Source organism: Ambystoma mexicanum, chromosome 4q (assembly GCF_040938575.1).
Source record: "Ambystoma mexicanum isolate Mex_15411 chromosome 4q, UKY_AmexF1_1, whole genome shotgun sequence".
Classification (NCBI taxonomy): domain Eukaryota; kingdom Metazoa; phylum Chordata; class Amphibia; order Caudata; family Ambystomatidae; genus Ambystoma; species Ambystoma mexicanum.
In genome coordinates this window covers 79645691-79668896 of record NC_090928.1, presented here as the reverse complement: position 1 = coordinate 79668896, position 23206 = coordinate 79645691, and the positions used below count along the sequence as shown (strand labels likewise).

Here is a 23206-nt window from a genome sequence, read left to right as displayed (position 1 = left end):
ACTTCGAAGAAACTCTCGAGTGCAAGGTGGGTGACCAGGTCTGGTTGTCTTCTAAACATATTGCACTTAAAGGCCCACTTAAGTTCCAACCTAGATTTCTGGGTCCATTCTCTGTAGAAACCATTGTCAACCCAGTAGCAGTAAAATGTAACCTGCCATCTTGCATGTGAATTCATCCGGTATTCCATGTTTCTTTGTTATCCAGGGACCAGATTGCAACCACCACCACCACCACCACCATGACCAGAATTTTTAGTAAGAGAAATCTTATGTTCCAAGATTGTTAAATGAAAATTATTCTACCTGTTAGATTGGAAAGGGTTTGACCCCCAGGACAGAACTTGGGAACCTAACTCAAACATTCATGCTCCCAAGTTACTTCAGAAGATTCACCAAAACCACCCTAACAAGCCAGGACGGGAGGGTTCATCCTTGGGTGAGGAGTGGGGGGAAACTGTCATGATTCTAGAAAGCCAACACAGCCACCATTTAGGCACACAGGGGAAGCAAGGTCCACAGTCTCAGTCAGCAGGTCTAAGCTGGCTTCAAGCCTGGCAGAAAAGGCACTTGCATCATTCATTGTTTATGCGCTCATAGACTTTATAGCACTTCAGTGGTTTCTGTACTTCAAACATGGCTGCCGCTAGATCCGTGGAGAAAACTTGCTGTACGCTCCATTGTTATAGCGATGGGAGCTTCTTAAGCCCCACCTCCGGTTGTGCGTTTGCTTCGTGTCTTCACCGCTGACAGCGGGTAATGCTACCGGCGCAGATCTCCACAGAACCCTGTCGAGTAAAAGATTAGAGACATTCGTTTTCAGAGAGAAACAGGAGTTCATAGTTATCTGAAATACTTGCCAAACCTAAACATTTTCCACAGAATTTCATCAGTCAGAAGAGTTTGTTCATCACCGCAGTAATTCCTGTCAGGAGCTCCCTCACAGCCGCGGCAGTTCAAAAAGAACGCTCACCGTTCGCAGCCGCAGCGTCTCGCCCTGATGTACCTCGTCAGTCTCTGCAGCGTCCAAAGGAATTTGCCTCAGCATTCCGGAACCCTGCATACAAAAGGTATTTAATTATCCAATGAACTAGTTTAATCTAAGAAAAAGGATGTTTAAATAAGTTAACTTACCTGAAGATTCTTCACATTTTCACCGCTCCATTACAGCTGCGCTTGTCTAAAAGATTACCGTCTCTCCGCTGAGATGAACTTATGCTAGTTGGCGTTCCTTCATCCCTCGTTAACGCCACAGTCATCTGCAGCCATTAACCTCTTCAGATTCAAAGAATCTGCAATAGAAAGGGGAAAAGATATTCGAAAGAGAGATCTCCCAATCTTAAGAGACTAAAGACTTAACTCAGATATTTAACCCAGATAAATCTTGGAACAAGGACATGGCTTAAGCAAGGAACTCTCAGTCCCCTCAGCCTCCCACGTTAAGTTCCTTCATTTTCAATGCACCCCTGTTGTATTCAGGATGGAGAGCTCCCTAAAACAAAGACACAGGTGAGAAGGGAGGGATCAGCAGGGGCATACAGTTTCACCTCACAACATAACATTAAAAGGGAATTATAGAAGTTCTATTGATGTCACACGGGAAAGGAATCCCAAAGGTGCTCCAGCAACGGGTCCACAGGCAAGGAAGGCATTACGCTCCCAAGGAGTCAAGGTAAGCGTTATAACCCCTACTCTTGACCTCTCACGCAATGAGGGCAGACCATCCACCAACGCCCCCATGCTTCATCTTCCCTCCTCCTCCTCCCGAAGCACCTGGACTGAGCCCTTGTCATCGACGAGCTCATCGGCCAGTTCCTTTCTTCGCCTATCCCCACTCAGGGCCCCTAAGCCACACCGTTATGAAACCATCTCATGGCTATCAACTGCCTGTCATGATCTCTGCTTCCAAAAGGTCAGGGTTTTCCCAACTCCCTTGGAAGCATATCCATAACCCAGGTTCCGAGTGCCAACCAGTCCCAATTGGGACCTTTTGGACCCAGTCCTGGCGCCAGTGGCACCAGGCTCATAAATATGCCCAGTCCCAGCGCTGGAAGCGCCGGGCTCATAATGCTTGGGTGGACTTACCTTCAGCAGACCATGCTGCTTACTTGCCTGCCAGTTGAGCCTCTGATCCTCTTCTGTTTGGAACTACTTTTCCTGTTGGGTGGGGCTGGAGCCACTCCCTAGATTCAGAACACTGGAACTCTTCTGGAAGGCAGGAACTCTTTTCTTACCAGGAACTCTTTTCTTACTTAGGCGTGGCTGTGGAAGGAGACACCTAAGCACTACAGGAGGCTATTTAAACCACACCCGGTGGATGAATCTTGCTTTGCGTTATTCTGCAACCTCTGCAGCAGAACGCTCATCGTGTCTTCTGCATCCGGTCCAGGGCCTAAGGAAAAAGGCTTACCATCCTGAATCCAGTCTTCAGCAACACCTATAAAGACAAGAAAGAACAGGTTAGCATTCCGGCATCTGAAAGGCAAAGGCTTACCATCCTGAATCCAGTCTTCAGCAACACCTATAAAGACAAGAAAGAACAGGTTAGCATTCCGGCATCTGAAAGGCAAAGGCTTACCTACTCTTCGTGCGCTCCGGAGGTCTTCACACTGCATTCCGGCATCTGAAAGACAAAACAAGGTGCGTTTAAAGACATTGGGGAACTTTAATACTCACGTGCCATTACTCCTTTCCACATCTAATCCAGTGGGTATTCCGGCACCCTGCAGCCGCTCCGAACTCGTACCTGCAAAATAAAAAGACAGAGCGCATAGTGAAGCAGGCAACAAGCGCTTACTTACGTGCTTCCAGGCGCTTCTATTCATCACACAGGCTCCATCTTCAACTCACTTCAGCCCGTCATCCGCCATCGCCGGAACCCTGCAAAACAAGAGACATCATTACTAAAGACTTTAAAGACATTTGAATGACTCGAAACTTACCGTTCGTGCAGTAAACGACGGACAGCAGTCCTCTGAAGTCAAGAGGCCTGCGCTACCTATCCAGTGAAGAAACTGGTTACAGCACCCTGCCCCGAGGCAGATGGAGAGCTCGGCATTCACTTACCTAAGACATCTTACTCTACACGTCAGGCATACAGTGCACAGAGGTCCAGCCCAAAGAGCCAACCGGGTGCTACACATCACCTTTGAAGATACGGTAGTCGCCCAGTTAAGACCGGCGCCTCTGCGAGAATCAGGTGAGCGTTACACTGCCCCCCGCCCCAGTTGGGGATGACCATACATCGAGGGGGTGCAAGTGCAACCTAGTGTTGGCCGAGTTGGCAGAAATTAGAAATCTGCTCTGTCCTCATAGACACTCAGGGGAGGGAGCAGAGGTAGAGGGAGCCCTTCAACATTTTAACTGCGTGCAAGGGGCCCAGTGACCCACTTTTGGTACACCCTAGGGAACGGGCCCCCTTGAGAACAGCGACCATAGAACTAAAAACTACATTTCTTAGCCCGGTGCTTGGGGAATTTAGGCCAATGCCAAAAACCTTGGTGTAAGTAGTGTCAAGTTAAGGGAGTCTAATGGGGTGTCGGAACCCAATGCAACGCTTACCCCTCTGGTGGTTTGTGCCCCAAGTCAAACAGGACCCAAATGCACTAGTCTAGGGGAGAAAAGAGCCTACTTTCCACGGGGCAGAGGGGGTACCTCCCAGTCCTATGATCAAGGGTGGCCAAGACCTGCAATTGTGTATCTTCACGGGGTACCCAAACTGGAAAGGGATTATGCAGTAGTCCAGGGATGCCCTTTTAAAAGCCTACACTGGTTGCGGACCGTAAGAGGATGTGGTTTTGTGTCCAGGGGAGCCATGGCGGTATGCCGCAGAGTGCCAAGCTTGGGTAAACAGTCCTATGACATTGTGGAACTTGCCTTTTGGGACTGGAGAGTGGCAAAATAGGTCCTGGGGAAAAAGTGGGGGGGGGGCTGGATGGACGCCCAGGAGCGGGATTCTAATTGGCCCTTTGTTTCACTTGGGCTTTGAGTGCCTCATGAGGTAGACTATGAGGCCCACTCCTTTGTCTGGGTCTAACCTTCCTCCACTGGGTCGATTCAGGACAGGCTCTCCGGTGGTCAGTCCCATGCTGTGGGTGATAGTTTGAAGGAGATGGGGGCCCTTTGGTCCACCCTTCCTTCTCTTCAGTGACTTTTGATGTGGTGCATTATGTTTTGGTTTTTTGATTATATGTGCTTTTGTGTGATGTTTCTTTTATGTGTTTGATGGATTTTTGAATCCGAATACACAGATTGACTGACTGAAAAAGCTAACTTTGTTGAAGGGACTAAAAGTCCCATAATCCTAGAAGTACTTGGCCGAGGAAGAGGGCTGATAGGCTTGATTGCCTGACTACTACAACTGCATACTAACTGCCGATATGTGACGGAATCTGGGAGGCATAAAAGGCCCTGTGAGCTGCAGGCATTTAGGAGTGGAAGGAGCTGGAACTCTAACTGGAATGGGTGCTGTAGTCCTAGTAGCAGAAGGAAGAAGGCACAAGGCTGGAAGACCAAGCAGAAGCTGGAGAGTGAGGGGCGCCAGAAGGTGGAGACTGCAGATTTGACCACCTTGTTCTGAGAGGGCCCTGTTCCCCCAATTCTGAAGTGCCGAGGCTGCGCAACGGAAGACATGCAGGGGAGAAAGGTATTTCCACATGTGAACCTGATTGCCATGGTTGCTGAGCTGTGGACGTGCAGGAGACTGAGGCAAGAAGGAATTATGAAGCCGTGGGTCTCAGGAGTGAAAAGCGCTCCCAAAACATGTGGCTGGACCGGCGACACCTTTTCAGGGGAAGGGCGTGGGTCCCCAGCAAGCCAGCAGCAGTAGAATTTGTGGCAGAAGTCTGGAAAGCAGGGTGTCCCGCAGAGAAAGTGTGAGAAGCCGACGAGTGAAGCACAGCATTCTAACACATTGCGTAAGCATTGCCAGCAACAGTATCCTGCACCCTGTAAGACTTTAAGCCAGTAGAAGTTGTTTGTTGCATCTAAAATCCCATGAACAATGGAAATGTAGCACTCGCGTATAATGTGAAATGTTGCTTTTTATTCATGTGAGAAGCTAACGTCGCTAGAATCCATTGTTCTATTTGAAGACTGTTATTGCTTGAAGGACTGATCGCATCTCCCTAATTGAGGAGAGGGAACGCTGCTAGGACCATTACCTAATTTCGACAATACAAGAGTTAGCATCTTTAACTTGTGATAACTACATCAGAGAATGGTTGGGTGTGCCTAGTTGTGATTCCCAAAGGAAGCCTGAACTCTCTCCTTTTTCACACGGGAATACAATTAAATACCAATATTTAAACCCTAAAAACTAGATCAAGAAGTGTTCGTGTGTCCCTAATTCTGATTTTGAAAGAAAGACTGAATTCTATCCTTTATTCTAACATGCCATACCTTTCATATAAAGAAGTTAAAGTATATAATAGTTGACGAAGAATACGAGCATTACCCATGCCAAGAGTCTCCTTATAGTCACACTGAAACCAACCTTTACCAGAGTTAAGACACAATCTAACTGTACTATGAAGTTTATAACCATTTATTGGCTTAAGATACAAGTGTGCTAGTACTACCTTAAGCTAAGAGTGGCATAAAGGCTTCTCAGTAACTAATTGGGATGATAACTGGCAGAAAGGTGCAGATAAAGTTGGAGAATGGAAACGCTGCTTGTAAATACTATTTTGAAGCTGACACAACCTCTAGTGCCAGAGACTGTGGAAGACAGAGAAGCGAGTCTGAAAGGTAAACTGAGGTTGTTATTATAGCAAACTGGGACAGTGATTGACTGAAATGCACACCTTCTTAAATAGATCAAGAAATGTTAATTCAAAAGTAAAGCAGTCTATATAGGTTCAGGGTGCACGGGAGAAACAAAGCGACCCTGGCACAGAAAGTCGCCACTACACAATAAGAAAGAAAAGTAGTGTCCAATACTCTGGGACACTCCTGTCTCATACACACCATCTAAACAATAAGAGAATTGGTTATATTGATACTCATGTATTTGGATTAAGAGATGACAGAATAATTACTACCTGATCCCACATTGACATGTATTCACTTGGAATGATCTATTGCTATGTACATGATTATTCAACAACTGTTGTATTCGACTGATACTTAACCCACTAAGAATTCTTTGTGAACTAGCAATTTTCTGTACATGTTTGCTCAATATTGATGTATGTGACTGATACTTAAACGTATATATGTCTTACTATTATAACAATTTGTTATGAACTAAAAGTGAATTGATCGACTTGAAATTGTAGTTTAAAGATAGTCAGATCCCTGGTCCTTGGTGTGACTTGCCACCTCATCCACCCAAATCCCCAATTGCTGTAGCATATTGACATTAAACTTCCTTATACACTTATGAATTAGGTGTATCCACAGATATGCTTATGGGATAGTTCATGAGCTCCCTGTTTTTAGTTCATCCCCATTCCACCCCTTTTCCAATACATTAATGCATTCTATTTTGATTTATTTATATCACGCTCCAAGACACTCAACTGTATCCAGGTGCAGATGGTCAGAGCAGCTAGATTCAAGATTATATAGTTATACTGCCGTTGATGGTAGCTAGGAAATGACCAAATCTCTCTCGTGCATTTGTTTACTTAACTTCACGTTCATGACGTAATCACGTGCATGTCATTACATACATAACTAGAACGCCCATTTTGGATCGCGGTTTGCTCCTGGCTGCACCTGCGATCCTGCCCTCACCAATGTAAGTAAGCAAACCCTTTTTTTTTAAAGTACTCAGCGAGAGAGAGATTGTAACAATATCTTTTCTGTCTCTGTCTAGATCGCTTGTTCAAACAGTGATTCAAACCACAGATTTTTCATTTACACGTCTTTTTGGAATTGGGTTAACTCAGATGAACTGTTATAAACATGTGCTCTTCTGTATGTTTTACTAGGCCCACCAGCTTTAAAGTGGAAGTTAGCTAATCATAAACTAAACATGTCTTCTAGATTAACCTACAACATGCAGTACCTAGACTGCCATCTTTAGAAGACACCCAGTTAAAGTGCCCCTCCTAACGGGTGGTCTACAGCAATAGCTAGGCAGTCTAACACGTTTAGACCTTCTCCAATACGGCTTCCTCAGCTTGATAGACTAATTACCACTTAATACTAATTACCATATGTGGATGCCAGGCTCATAGAGCAAGTGACCTTAACCTCGAGCGTACCTTCCCCATGAGTAATATTAGAACCCAATGCTTCAGTCAACTAGATCAAGGTGATGTAACATCTTTCCATGCAGAAGGTTTAGAGTGATGAACAGTTACTTTTGAACTCGTGGGCAGTCTTATTGAATTAATGTTTGACTCTGTATTATTTACTTATTTGTAGATGTTGGAAGGTCATAGTCTGAAGTACAACCAACCACATAAGCAACAAATTCTGCTCCTAATGAAGGGATTGATATCCCGAAACGCGTTGAAATCATCACTATTACTTGTATAATTTTTATGATCATTTGAAGCACGAATTGTGCTTTACTTCTCACATTAAAACCGGACTATGATCAGTGCAATCCCTAGGTGTTAAATTGTGTAAACCGAACAAAGCATATTTAAGTTTGTACAGAAACCGTTTAAGTGTTGACTGAGATCCTTCTCAGTACTATTGGTGTGCATGGGATGGGAGAATCCTTGAATATTGGACACTACTTTTCTTTCTTGTTGTTATAGCAGACAGACAAGAGAGGCTGCCACTTTTTGAAGAAAGTTTTTCAGAAGAGTGCCTTGTCTAATTAAGTTGTTGAAGTACTTTGAAGTATATCGTGTTGAAGCTTGTCTAAAAGTACAAATCACTGAAGCTGTTGTAGTAGTCCAAAGTACTGAAACTGTGGTGCTATATCTGGTTGTCGGTGGATGTAATATTGTAGACCAAACAAAGGGGAGTACTGTGAGACAAAGGTAACTGTTCCCATAGTGAATGAAGTTGGGATGGGATTACCATTGGTGCTATTTGGTGAAAGTGAATATTTCCTCAAGAAGAGATTTGCTTTTACAATGACTTTGAACTATCAAGAACAGATTTGAGACATTTCTTTCTTTGGTTGAACATCAGCAGACCCGACTTTGAATTCTGGGGAAGGGAAATCACCCAGAATATTGGGTTATTCAGAAACTGTGAATATTGTTCATGTAATTTTACATTGCCTTACACTTTCTTTGTGTATTTGTTGCTTGGTGTGAGGGTCAGTTATCCTGTGTTAGTGGTTCCCCTTCTCTTTGGTTAGGCAGGGAAATCCTCAGAAGAGTAAGGGTAGTGAGGCATGTTTGAATACATTTTCTTTAATAATTTGGCATATGACGCCTTGCATTATTGACACCACGCATAACCATGATGCAAATGTGAAATAGGTTAATCACTTACCAAAAGTCAGCACAAGTTCATGTTGAGCAACTATATGCATAGCTATGTTTGGGTTGAACACCGAAAATTCTTAAGGCTTGGTTCACCGTTTTCTGTGTGTACTCAGGTTTGCGTTGACCTCCTTGCGTACAAGATGTAGCAACGTTATTGCAAGCCGTATCATTGCAGTTGCGATCGGAAGTACAATTCCACCTCCAGACATGAACTAAAAATGTACAAGGATACCCAAAAAAGTAACCCCACTACAAAGAATAGGTGTGCTGACCACCGCCAGCTCATGTCTTTTTGAACAATCGAGTTGCAACTACATTCAATTGTTAGAAGTCCTGATTAATGTTTAATTTGAATAATTAAAAAAAGCTTATTCCCATATCTTGCTTGTGAAATACTGAATATTCAATTGTTCTAGCATATTTAACAGTACAAAAAAGTAATATACACATGATGTGAGGTCAGTTGAAGTTCGATGTTCCATAACAGAAGTATGGATTGCATTTTAATGCAAAATTCAGAAGAGGGTAGTGCTCCAGATTGAAGTGAGAGTATTTTAATATCTACTTTTTAAAGTCTTCAGTAAAATGATTTTTTTCGGGAGTGAGAGTTTTGTTCCTGATGGGAGTATTTTCTAAGCGAGTAAACATATTTTAACTTTAAAACATAAATGTGTTTGTACTAAATATTTCTTTGACCCTTGATCGTGCACATTAAAATCTATATTTTTCCAGCAATAACAGTACTTTCGTCCTGTGGCTCTATGTAAACCACTTTATCCGCACAGCTTTTTGGGGGAGAGCAGGGTGCTGGTTACTATGTATCTGTTGTGTATTTTTTGTTGGGAGTATTTTTAATCCCTAATTTTCTTTTTTGGGAGTATTTGCCTATTTCTAGTGAGTGAAAGTGACTGATGCACCCCTTATCTGTAGGGCTGGAAGATAGTATACTTGATGTGTGCATTTCTGTTACACAATTAGGAATAATAATAGTACCATGATTTGGGATAGTATATTTAGAGCATACTTGTACTTTCAACTATTGACATACATGTTCAACAGGGCTTTGATCAATGACATGTGCTTATGACCTGTTTGCACATTATTCATAGACTTTTGTTATTTACTGAGTTGTGCCCTAATGATGGAGTAGTAAGTCCGAAATGCATTGGCCAACACTGCCTGCCTTATATGAGTTTGAAGAAAATGGACTTGCAAAAAAATTTTTTTTACCACAAAATAGAAATGTCATTTTACGATATGTTTACAGACCTGTAAATTACTGTATCTTTAGTCTGAGGGTACAACCTGTACTGCGGGGGTTCCCCACATTCGTTTAAGGTGGTAAGATAGCCCAGCAAGATGTGTGCTCTGCTGAGATGTCCCATCTGCAAGTTGTATGTTCAAATCCTAGCAAGGTCCACTTGCTTTCATCCGTTTTAGGTCGCTAACGGAGTACCATCTAAATTTGAATATTCATTGTTTTTATGAATTTGTTTTCTAGGTAAAACACTGTCAAAAGTGCTATATAAATATCAGATTTTTATTAACCAATTATTATTCGAACACTTTTGTTGATCTAATAGCTGGCTCATTTTGAACACCTACTAATGGCTCAATCCCATCCAAAAGCTACTTCATACCCTTGTATGCCATTTTTGGCTTTCTCCTAAGGGTAATATTAAATTAACTAAAAAAAGCTCTCTTGCTCTGCTGGTATTCTCGACTGGCATTTGTGTAGTTTTTAGTTGCCAATGCCATGTTAATTTCCTAGAAAATAGGCTCCTAACATGTGAATTTGATTTTCTCATCAGTATGGATATTTTAACTGCTCTGGTATTCGGGGCTACTTCTTGGGCAATGAACCGTTGGCTGTCATTTTAATACATATTTTATATAAATCTATACTGTACTTGTCTGCCTGTCTCTGTTAAAAGTGTATAAATTAATCAGGTAAGGCTATTATTGTGTCCTCTCTGTTTTAGAGTTAATGGTAATGGTTTTTAATGTGTACACTTGTTTTAATTATGTTGTGTGACAGGCACAGCATCCCGACCCTATCAAGGGAAGATGGAGACCCCTCTCGGTTTGGAGTGAGATGCCTACCAGGGTTGAAACGTCCTATCAGAGATGGGGGACAGTGGATTGTGCAGAGTAATACTGTCATTCACCCTATACCTGTTTCGTGCAATTCTGTTCAGTTTATATCTGTTTTTTGCAGGGAACTACACGAACTAACATGCCTTGAGGCAGAAAGATGTGCAAATAGCCCAGGAAATCCTTTGTAGGATTGCTGCATAGCTGCACACGCACACAAAGAGCCTCAATATCCCTCCTATAGACCATATGCTCACCTGTACAGGGGCAGGTCAGACCAAAAATCACGGGTGGGAAGGAGGCCCTCCCACGGACTTGGACATTGTAACTCATCGAGGATCAGGCAGCATGATGAAAGGAGACCCAGGAAGCAGGAAGTTATGGGTTGTTCAGGTTATGTCGAGACAGATCAAGAGACCAGCTGGATGAAGGATGGTGCAGAGGAGCATAAAAGTGTTGTATGCAAAGTGTCCAAGGTGATGTATTGGTTGAGCGTAAGTGGCACTTGGGTTTGAGTGGGTGTATGCGTCATTGGATTTGTTATGGGATAGGAGTGAGTGGCAGGGTGACTGAGGGAGCAAAAGGAAGGAGACTGAAGGGCTGGGTGGAATGGTGGTGGGAGTAGCTGTATTGTGCAGGTGGTGGGAATAACGGTGGTGGGAGTAGTAGCAGTGTTGGTGGTAGTTCAATTACCTTAGTAGAAACCCTAGCACCCCCATCCCACAGATTGTTCCCTGGGGGAGTTTAGACTGATAAGGATTTGCCTTTAGAACGTCACTGTGAGCTAGGCAGTTTTTAGATGGTAGGGATTACCAATCACTAGTAGCTAGCCTTGGGTTTAGGGACGCGTTGGTTGGAGAGACTAGGTTAGGTAGAGAGGGAAGCCTCTTAAACTGACCCTCTACTGACAATCTAAATAAAAACCTTTGAACTGTCTTTGGGAATGTGTGTGTTCTTGAGGACATCTGTGACAGTTGCTGTTTTACAGATTTTTTTTTTCTTTTTTTTAAACCTCTGCATTACTTTTTCAAATGTTTATGGTACAGAAATATTGAAAACCTAACATAAAATAACATGTAGTTGACATTTACAATCTTATTGACATATTTCAACGGCAATAATTCTGTGTACCCACAAAACTTTACCTAATTACAAACAGTAACAACTTAAACTAATGCACACAAGCTCAAACACCCAAATGGCTAATCTACACCCCAGGGATTATGGATCGAATTTGAGTCAGTTCATGCGTGTTTTTTGCCAGTGTAACGAACGAAGGAACATCCATCCATATTGCAGGCACGTATAGTAATTTATAAATGCCCATCATATGGCTCTACACATAGTTCAGGGTGGTGTTTCATCTGAGGGTCGGAACATTGCAAGCAACAGGCTCTGCCATGCTGCAAATTGGTCTGACTGCTCATCGTCCTCCCCTCGTCTAGCGCCTGCCTATGCCCTTGTCCCTGCCATACTCCTGCATTCAGATTCCCCTGCCATTGCTTATATATAAGACCTTGTTTACACTTCCAGGACATGGCCACACATCTTTTCACTAATATACAGGCTAAATCCATAAACTACAAGACATGTTTGTATTTAGAGGGTCTTGGGTATATACCCAGTAGGCACTCCAGTGGGGTCCACTCAAACCTGACAACGCCCACATCCCTGCAGGTCTGTTCATACTTAACACATTGCCAGAGCATGTGTATCAGGTCCACTTCCTCTGAGTTAGTCCACGGATAGGCAGTAGCTGTTTCTCGTAGGAAATTAACTACTCTACAAAGGTCCATATATGCCCTATGCAGAACATTAAGTTGTATTAAACGAAACCTCCCCTTTTGCGACACATATTTAACAAAAGACAAGGCCTGCTCCTACTGTACCTCGGTGATCTGCATCCCCAGCATCCACTTCCTATTTGCCCCTCAGTTTGTCATGCACATTTTTGTTCATTTCTCTGATGCATTCATATAATCTGGTGGTCGGCTTGATTCCATCCTCCAGTTGGTATAATAAGGTCAATAGCGCATCTTCGGCCGGTTCCTCAGGCAGCCCACCCCAGTTCTGCCTAGACACTTTGCAAACGCTCCTATAACATAAGAATTGCCCTCCAGGTTAGCCGTCTTCCCTGACAAGGTCATCTGGCTCTCTGCTCATTCTTGAACTTGTCTCCCCATGTGTATATCCTGTGTCTTTCCTAAGCTCTGGCTTCCCCAAAGTCTGTTCGATTAGTGCAGACATACGCCATCACCGGAGTGTTCTAAGCATATGGGCGTGATGAGTGCGTCACCTTTAGTACCCTAACCCATAGCCGCCTACCCAGCTGTAGCAACAAACAGTGAGCACTTGTACATGCCTCCGGTGCCCACACACATTCCTTGAGTCTGCTCGGCTGCACCACCTGCTGTAGCAGGATCATAAGGATCCCCTCCAGCTGTCGGAAGAAACATGGTTCTATGTAATGACAAACGTTTGAGAATGCATATAACAATCTTGGGAGTATAACCATCTTCATTATGGTCACCCTAACCATAAGTGATGACGGCAAGCGTGCCATGAACTTCATGGAGCGCCGTATCCCATCGAATGCTCTGACTGTATTATGTATATATGAGTGTCCTTTGGGCTGTGCGTTCTCTCGACCCCCTAGATATTTCAACCAATTTATTTCTGATTTCATCAGCCACAACTCCAGAAGATCAAACCCATCCTCCCCTCTAAGTCCCGCCAGAGGACATGGACCAGATTTTTCTTTACTTAACTTGATCCCAGTCAGTCTTGCAAAATCATTCAGGACTTCCATTATAGTGGGGGGGGATTATGTGTTGGTTCACGTGGATACAACAAAACATCATCTGCATACGAGATAAGGTGTCTCTTAGCGTCGGTCAGTATGCCTGCAGCCCGATATTCTTGTCTCGGATATACCGCTATTGGTTCTAACGCCAATATGTATACCATTGGCAACAATGGGCATCTTGCAGAGTACCCTGCTGTATATCCCACAACCCCAAAATACACTTCCCAGATTTCAGCCTGTCCACCGGATTAGTATAGAGCAATTTGACCCAGCGTATAAATAACTCCCCAAATCTCTTTAGCACCGCATACATCCACTCCCAAAACACTGAGTCTAAGGCTTTCACAGCATCCAGCGAAGCCAACAGCAGATGTTCTGGGCACCCATTGGTGCGGTCTGTCACATGTAACCTGCATAGATTTAGTGACGTACTACTGCCTGGGATAAATACTGTCTGATCTGGGTGTATTATAGTAGATGTCCCCCTGTGCAACCTGCAGGCCTATATAGTCATGAGGATTTTAGCATCATAGTTCACTAAGGTCAATGGTCCATACAAATCACAGCTTTCCGGAGGTTTCCCTGGCTTTAGTATCAGCGTCACCAATGTCTCCCTCATTCCCAGTGGGTGAATGCCTTTATCGTAGGCCTCCTCGCACACCTGCAGTAACGGCTTTGACAGCAGTGGGCTATAAGCCTTGTAATATTCTGATGGCAATCCATCCCCGCCTGGGGCCTTACCTGAAGCTTGCGCCCCAATTTTACCCTTCACCTCCTCCACCAAAATAGGCTGATCATTGCATGACCTGCTCTTCTGACATGCGCGGGAGGCTCATCTGCTGTAGAGCTGCATCAATCTCTCCCAGAGGCACAGGTAGCTCACGGATATATAGCTTTGTATACAAATCTTTAAAAAATATCATTTATAACTGTCTGAGACCTCCACAGGACCACACTCTCATCTCGGATCAATGTTGCCACTGTCCTAGGTTGTTCTCGCTTACATAGCCAAACCAACATTCTCCCAGATTTATCTTGCTCTTTGTGTCTGTTTCAGCTTTGCCTCATAATCACATTTCGACAACCTGCCCCAGGCCTTCTCACATTTAATGCGCACTTCCACAATTGTACACACCAAATTACCAGTCTCTGGGGCCTGAGATTCTAGTCTCGCAACCTCATTCTCCAGTAACTCTATTTCCCTCCTCAATTGTCTACGGATCTCCCTGCCTTAGACATCGTCTTGCCTCACCACCACCTTCAGAGCCTCTCGGATCACACCCCAACTGCTCACACTTCCAACATTTACTTCCAAGTACTGGTCAATGATTTTGCATAATGAGTCTGCAAAAATCTTATCTTCTAGCGCCATTACAGGGAAAAGCCAAGTTGGGACCGGAGGCCTTAGACCAGGGGTGCAGAACTGATTTTGACAGAGGGGTGAAAGTACCTTACATGATGGCTATAGTGGGCTGAAAATTTAATGTGGGTGGGGCGGAAGGCGGGGCGTGGCATGGCAGGAGGCTTTTTCAATCCCCAATTATTATTAAACATATCATCAAAGAATACGTTTTTGAGGTGTACAATTTTTATTGGTATTTCAATTTGTACTACACATTTTCCATTGTTATCATTTATTTAAGATTACAAAAAAATCAAAATCTTGGTTTTGCCCAACATTGGGCCTGATGCGTAAATGGGTGCGCCAGGCCAAGAGACTTTGGAAGTCTTCTAAACTAGACAAAGATGCTGAGAAGGCGAGAGCCCGCCTAAAGGAATATAAAAAGGCCCTGTTTGTGGCAAAAAAGGATTTCCTTCAAGAAGAAATCAAGCTGGCAGGTAATCAAGCTAAAGCTTTATTTGATGAGGTGACAAGGTTTAGGAACCTTAAACGTATGGCAGCACCCACTGCCGACTCACAGGAGCAGGCTAACAAGTTCAATGGTTTTTTTGAAAAAAAAATTGTGGACATCCAAAAGAGTATTAACGAAGTGATGATTGCTGAAGAGTGGGAAGAACCTAGAGAAGAGCTAGAAGTGGTGGAAAACCAGGAAAAAGGGGAGAGTTTCTGCTTCCAACCCATTGATAAGGAAGCAGTACAAGCCCTAATACTCCAATTAAAACCCACAAAGGACCTGGCTTTCCCTATGCCAGCGTGTACTGCCATTCGCTTGGCAGCTAACCTTACTCCATTTATAACCACCTTTGTTAATAAATCCGTAACAGAGTGCTATGCCCCATGCTCACTCAAGGGAACATTGGTAAAACCCCTGTTGAAGAAGCCCAACTTAGACCCTATGGTGTTGAAAAACTACCACCCTGTGGCCAACCTATGCTGGCCCACTAAAATCCTGGAAAAAATTGTTTGCAACCAATTCCAGCAATTTGTAGACCGTAAAGACATCTTAGATGATTATCAATCGGGGTTCTGCCCAAATCATGGGACAGAGACTGCCTTATTGGCAGTCCAGGACGACCTGTTGGAAGCTGCAGACAGCAAGCGCTACGATGCTACTGATGCTCGACCTGTCGACGGCGTTCGACACAATCGATCATAAGATCATCCTTCAACGGATTGAAAAAATAGGGAGAGCTGCTAAAGTAGTGGTGGACTGGTTTGACTCCTTCCTACCGGACAGAACCCAGCAGGTGATACTGGGAGCTAATAGATCTGAGATGTGGAGTCCCCCAAGGCTCAGTGCTTTCACCTCTGATCTTTAACTTGTACATCTGACAGTTGTTTGATATTTTGAGAAAACGCGGTCTACGATTCCATTCATATGCTGACGACGCGCATATCTACGTGGAGACAGATAATTTGTTTGAGACATTTGAAGGGATCGACCGGTGCATGCAAGACATAAATAAAATGGATGCCTTGCAACCAGCTGCAGCTTAACGCAGCTAAAACAGAAGTAATATTATTTAGATCAGAGATAAAGCAGAAATGAAGAAATAAATAGAACGCCGCAGATCCTGGGTGAAGACATCCCGTTTTCAATGAAAGTGAAAAACCTTGGGTGTATCTGGCAAGAAAATCTGGCCAGCGAAGCCCAGGTAGGGACCAAAGTAAAAGCAGTGTACTACTCCTTGCGTATGCTTAGGAATGTACTCCCTTTTTTAGCACCTCAAGATCATTGTATGGTTGTAGGAGCTTTGGTAAATTCCCATCTCGACTATTGCAATAGTCTGATGACGGGATCCCAGTGAAACAGATGGTGAGACTCCAGAGGGCCCAGAATGCGGCAGTCAGGCTAATTGCCCACCAATGAAAAAGGGAACAAGTTTCTACATCTCGGAAAGCACACCATTGGCTTATGGTGGAGGACCGTATTAAATTTAAGGTGGCGTGTCTTATGTACAAATGTTTTTACACACTCGCACCCAGATAGCTCAATACCAGAATCCACCATTACCAGCCAACTAGAGACCTTTGGTCAGGAGATAAACTCTTGGTGGACATCCCTAGGACTAAACGCACCTCAAAAGGCGACAGGAGGTATTCTGTGTTTGGACCAAAGTTGTGGAACCAGCTACCTATAGGTACACGATCATGCACTTCATTGGAAGGCTTCAGGAAAGAACTTAAAACCACCTCATTTAAATAATTCTAAATATCAAGGGCGTATACAGTCCATCACAGCTAGAACTCGATTTTTAGTTAACTTCTCTGCCCAAATGCAGTTTATTCTGCCTGGTGCGCGTAAGAAATAACCAAATAGAAAAATAGATTATTTCTATTTAGTTATTGCATATCGTCTGTTTAATTAAATTATATATATTTTATTGACCCTTGATTGGACATTCCGTTATTTTGGACTGCTATACTTTGCTGTTTGGGTTGCCCAAGAGGAGTATGGAATTCGTTGAGTCAGGTTTCCACAAAAAGCAAAGGATGTACATCTCCTAACTGTGCCTGTTTTTTAGCTTTATTATTGGGTTCACTCTTGGAGTGCGACACTATGCCCATGGCCCCCAACCAAACAGTATGCCCCATGGCCCCCACCCCTCAAGCAAACACCATGCCCCATGACACCCACCCCTCAACCAAACACTATGCCCCATGGTCCCCACTCTCCAACCAACACCACGCCCCCCAACCAAACCGTATGCCCCATGGCCCCCACTCTCCAACTAACACCATGCCCCATGGCCCCCACCTCTCAACCAAACACTATGCCCCATGGCCCCCACCACTCAACCAAACACTATGTCCCATGACACCCACATGTCAAGCAAACGCCATGCCCCATGGCCCCCACTCCCCCACCAACCAAACACTATTCCCATGGCCCCCACCCCATGCACCCATACATACAGACCTGAACCTCCCACCCCCCCAACTCGGCTCACAAGCATACACCAGTACACTATGCACCCATACAGACCCGAACCTCCCATCCCCAACTCGGCACACAAACTCACAAGCACACTCACCAGTACACTATGCATCCATACAGACCCGAACCCCCCCCAACCCACCCCAGCACACACACACGCAAGCATACACCAATAAACTATGCACCCATACAGACCCAACACCCCCTACCCCCTACTCCCCATCTCAACATTCACTGCACAGACGGACAAATACAAACACCCATACAGACCTGAAACCCTCCCACCCCTGCATCTCAACATACATACAAAAACAAAAAACAGTCAGGACAGACCCGAGACACACACACAAACATGCAGCCCCCCCATGTACTTGCCAGACGTACTGGAACGCTGGTGAGGCTTCTGGCACTATGGCTGGCGTGGGCGTGGCAAGGCTGAAATGCCTTCCGGCATCAAGCCTTACTGGCCACGCCAGCCGTATTGCTGGCACTCCATTGGTGCCAGCAATACGTGGCTCGTATGAGCGATGTGGTGCGTGTGCACTGAACCAATGAGGGCCAGTGTTTTGTCCGGCCCGGAAGACAACAAAGACTTTCGTAATGGAGGACGGCCGATGCTGCTTGCGGGCCACCCTCTATTAGGAAATTCTTTGTTCCTCGCGGGCCGGACAAAATGGCATGGCGGGCCGCAACTGGCCCGCGAGCCGTAAGTTGTGCACCCGTGCCTTAGACCATCAGTCTCCCATATTACCATCAAGGGAGAATGGTTCGACACTGTGCAGCCTGTATATTCTGCACAAATAACGTCTCCCAAACTTTCCTGGTCTACAAATACATATAGTCAATCCTTGTATATACACCATGCGGGGCTGAATAGAAATATCCCTCCACTCCTGAATGTAGTTCCTACCAAACATCCACTAGCTCCAGTTCTTCTAGGACAACATTTAAGGCCATGGTAGCATTAGAAGGTCCTCCCCACGGGGGCACTGATCTATCCAAAAGGGCATCATGCACACAATTAAAATCTCCACCGCACAAGAGCATAAAGTCCTTCCTAACAAGCTTACTACTGAAGTTCTTCACATACGCCGGAAATCGAGTGTTGGGAAAATACGAATTTACTATGCAGACTTCCCTTTGGCCTATATGCCCATATGGGATAACCTACCTTCCCTCGTTGTCTGTCACAACCTCTAACACTTGTAACGGTACCGTTGCATCTACCCGTGTGAGGACCCTTCTTGCAAACTGGGAGTATGTGGAGCCGTATCTCATTTCACCCCACCTGGCCACCATTAGCTCCTGGGTATCTGGAAGCGATTCTCCTGCAATAGATTCATGGATACCAGTTTCCTCTTAAGATAAGACCACACCCAATTCCTTTTCATATGACCCCAACCCTCTAACATTCCATTACAAAATGTTTAATCGAGGAATGATATGTAACTGCCACCTCCCATCTACCATACCGACCTGTCTCTCCATCCAGTAGCGTAGGCATTGATTCCCACTGCCTCACTCTTATCTTTTGTGATCCGCCCACCCCCTGCCGGCCACACCACCAGCACTGGTTATGTTCTCCACTTCCCACAAGTTAAACTGCACCATTCGTATCCTTCTGAGCTCGAAACAACCAACACAACAACCCTGCAACCTTCGGGGGGGGGGGGGGACAATGCCCAACAGTGTAGTCCCGTTTGGGCTGGCATGTACATCCTAGGCTTCTCCAAGCCATTGGGAAGCTGGTCCTGTGCCAGCAACCAGCTGGCCTAGATAAACTCCTGGTTTGCGTTTGTCCTAACACCGCATAGTGGCGTCATTGCTTGTCCCTGTTCACCAAAACAGGATTGCAACTGCAGCCTTGTGTCCATTATATAGTATAAGTCCATAGTTCCACCACTCGCAGCAATGCTGCATCACAATTCTGCATCCCAATACGGCCGATTCTAGTCTGTAGGCTGCTTCTCTGTCAAGTTCCTTGCTCTGCCAGGGGTCCATCAACAATATCCGCCACTGTCACTTGGAGCTGCGCCCAGAGCACCCTCATCCTCTTTGTCACCCAGGTTGTTATGGTCCAGCCACGTATATGCCGCTACTCGGGTTTCAAGAAAATGTGCCTTCCGACCATATAGGATCTTCAGTCGTGCCGGGAACATAAGCATGTATTTAATTCCTATGCTACGAAGCTGTGCCTTAACAGGGATGAAGTTGTTCTGTCTTTGCTGGTCCAAAGGAGTATAGTCTGGTTATATGGCAACTGCTGCATCTCCCCTTTTAATGGTTCCGCCTTCTATCAAAGCATAACACGACCTCGCGATCTCTGAAATTCAATATTCTCACTATTACTGGTCTAGGATGGGAACCCGGTGAGGGCTTCTGTTGTAGGGACCTATGCACCCTCTCCACTGCAAAGCCCTGGGACAGTTTCTTGGGTCCAATTGACTGTAATAGAAGTGTTTCGACATAGTATGTCGTATCTCAGTCCTCGATTCTCTCTGGTAGTCCAGTAGCCTAACATTATTTCTGCAGGATCTCCCTTCAGCCTCTTCAATTCTAGCTTACAATGAGGCATTCCTGGTCTCCAACTTACGCAGTTTCTCCATGTGGTCTGCTACAGCGGGGACTAATTCTTTCAGGGTTGTCTCTGTAGTCTAAACCCTTTCTGCCAATGAGTGGACATCCTGGCGTAGGAGCTGTAAATCTATGCCTATTGCCTCAATTTTACCCTCCAATGACGTTTTTCAGAACCTGGATCGCCACGAATATCTTAGATTGCTGCGGCTCCCGAGCCTCCTCACTTGTTGTTTCCGTCTCAGGTGTCACCGCTTTTAAACTTTGTCTGCACGGAGAAGGAATCCATAATCCACCCCTTCTGCTTATTGGGGGGCATCGCTGCCAACTACCACAAAGTTCTTGGGTGCTTGTTACTTTATGGCACTCCCCTACTCAATCTATCCTAGGCCGCCCACAGGTTTCATCCGCTAAACGCGAATCCCTGCAGAGTTATTCCAGAGTGTCCTCCTTAGTTGTAGCTTCTGCGCTTACCGATTAGCCCGTAAGGCCAGCATGCACGTGACTTTTTTTGTGTAGAGTCCGCACCAGGGGGTGGTGCCTCCTGTACACTGTCTGGAGGGGTAGCTGTTGCCTCACTTTTCAGTATGCGCAACCATTCGCGTCTTCAATGGGATTCTACTGCAGGACACCTCAGGCAGTGTATCCCGCAGTTTCTGCCCAGTTGGAGTGCTACAGTGCTGCTCCAAATGTTATCAGATGCAGGTTATCGGGAACATATCGGGCAATGTTCAAATCTCTCAGGTGCTCTGCCTGCTCTGCTATCCAGCCTTGCTTCGTAATATGTTCTTCACAACCGCAGTCCTCGACGGCATACTTGCAGCTCTGCCGCCTGCTATTGCTGCCTTCTCCTGCTTACTTCGGTCTTCCTGTGCACCTGTGGCTTCTCCCTCACCATCATTTGACCGGCGCTGCGCCTCGGCACTGTTTGGTTGTGATCCGTAGCAGCAGGCACCTCAGTTGTCCTCCGCGCGTTCTCCGCTCCTTCTGCTCCTGTTTTCCTCAGCACGCAGCCGAGGCAGTGCATCCCTCCGTCGGGTGCTCAGCACCTACCAGGTGGCCCATCACTAAAGGGGCATCGCTCTGCCTGCCCTGGGGTTCATGCCAGGTCTATCTGCTGCTTCGCTACACACAGCTATTCCATCAGAGCCCTTCCCAGGCACACGCTCACAGCCATCTTGGTGCCTCCTTCACCACGACCAAACTTCAGCAGTACTGGCTCCCCAGGCTCCGTTTCTCCTCTAAATTTCACCTGACTGCAGACTTGGGTGTGTCACAGCTGTTTTTCTGCTTGGAACTACAAGCAAACGTCTGTCTGGAGTATCTGGATCAGTCTTCAGGATCCCTGCAGGAGCCACAGTAGGGCATGTCTAGCCTACATGGGCCCAGACCACGGCCCTGCTATTTTACGAATTTGATATATTTTCATCAAAATGTTGATTTTCTAAGTTCTGAGCAGATTGACACAAGATGAGGCGCTGTGATTAGTAAATGACTGTCAATTATTAGAAAGTTAAATTCCAATCCTTCAAAACTATCAATTTAAATGATGACATAATTGTTGTTTCGGTAACCTATTTTATATTGATCTTGTTTGTTGCACATTATTTTCATTGTAGGAAATAAAGTCCTTACTCTCTCTTTATGGTGGGCAATTCAACAGTCAGCAGGACAATCCTGGAAAGGTAAGTAGTAAAGAATCTTACTTTCATTCACAACTTGAGTTTGCTTATGCTGTTGTGATTCCAGACTGACAAATAGATGAAATTGTAATATTGACATCAATATATTCCTGTAATGTCCACATAGATTTCCTCATGTGCGATAAACAATAAAACATAAGACTACGAATAAATGATTTTATTTTTTTAATTTGTTTATTGGCATTTGTTATTGTACAACTACACATGTCATTTTAAGTGTGCCATTAGTTACAGGATTATCAGCAATCCATTATAAACAGTAACATGTTTAAAGTTAACTCAACAAAATTAACTGTCTCCTAGTCTTGGCTTTGTTATTTAGTCCCTTGGTTCTTAGCAGGGTGGGGTATTGGAATTGGGGGGGGTTCCAGGTTTCGGGAGGTCTGTTCGAGTCCTTGCGGGTCCCCCTTATGGATTGTTGTGTTCTTACAGTTCTATATAATCAAATTTGTGTTTGTTCATGGGGTTTATCGTCCGAGGGGTAGAGTATGCTTCTAGTGATTTCCTTCCATACCTCCAAAGTTGCGCTTGACTCATCGGTGGACCTGGTAACACTGTCTTCCCATGCCTTTGTTTCTGCGTTAACCCATCTTTCCAATTCGTTGTACCATGCGTTGTACCTCGGCCCTGCAGGCTTTTTCCAAGACATAGCGATATGTCTTTTGGTCAATATGTACATTAAGTCCATTAGTTTCACCCAGTGTTTGAGTTTGGCTGGTCTGGGGTATGTTCCCAGAAGGCACTCTTCGGGGGACCAGCTGTAGCTGAAAGTGCCCGCTTTTTCATATGTCTGCTTTATTTTCTCCCCCAAGGACTGTACCCTGGTGCACTCCCAAAACATGTGAAGTAGGTCTGCCTTATACGCCTTACACCAGGGACAGTTGGGTCATGTTTGTTTGTTTGAATTTCGCCAGCTTGCAGGGTGTTAAGTATGTTCGGTGTAGCATGTTTAATTATATGAATCGGAGTCTGTGGTTTCTGGACACTTCTTTGGGAAATGTTAGCGCTCTGCCCGATTCCCCTTCTGTCATTTCTCATCTCATGTCCGTCTCCAATTTACTCTTAATTTCCCCACTTTTGGGGTTAGGGTTGTCGCTGAGATGGCTTTATATCTGGGAGACTGATTTTTGTCCCTCCCCTAAGTTGTATAGTAGTGTTGTGAGAGGGTCTGACTCAGGTTCTTCAGGCCAAGTGTCCCATTTATTTCGTGCTATTTCGCGTATCTTTCGATACCATAGGAATTGACCAGCGTGCATACCATCCTCTCTCTGCAGTGAATCAAGCTCCCTGAAG

The 23206-nt window shown here is 45.0% G+C and overlaps 1 protein-coding gene across 2 annotated transcripts in view; it reads left to right on the top strand.

Moving 5' to 3' along the window:
• The window catches only part of TRMT11 (tRNA methyltransferase 11 homolog), a 907372-nt gene that overhangs the window by 21862 nt on the left and 862304 nt on the right, over positions 1-23206 (top strand). For both annotated transcript variants that reach the window (XM_069607505.1, XM_069607506.1), the window contains exon 2: positions 21830-21895. In XM_069607505.1, the coding sequence (XP_069463606.1) occupies positions 21830-21895 (66 nt within the window). The remainder of the gene's footprint in view (positions 1-21829; positions 21896-23206) is intronic.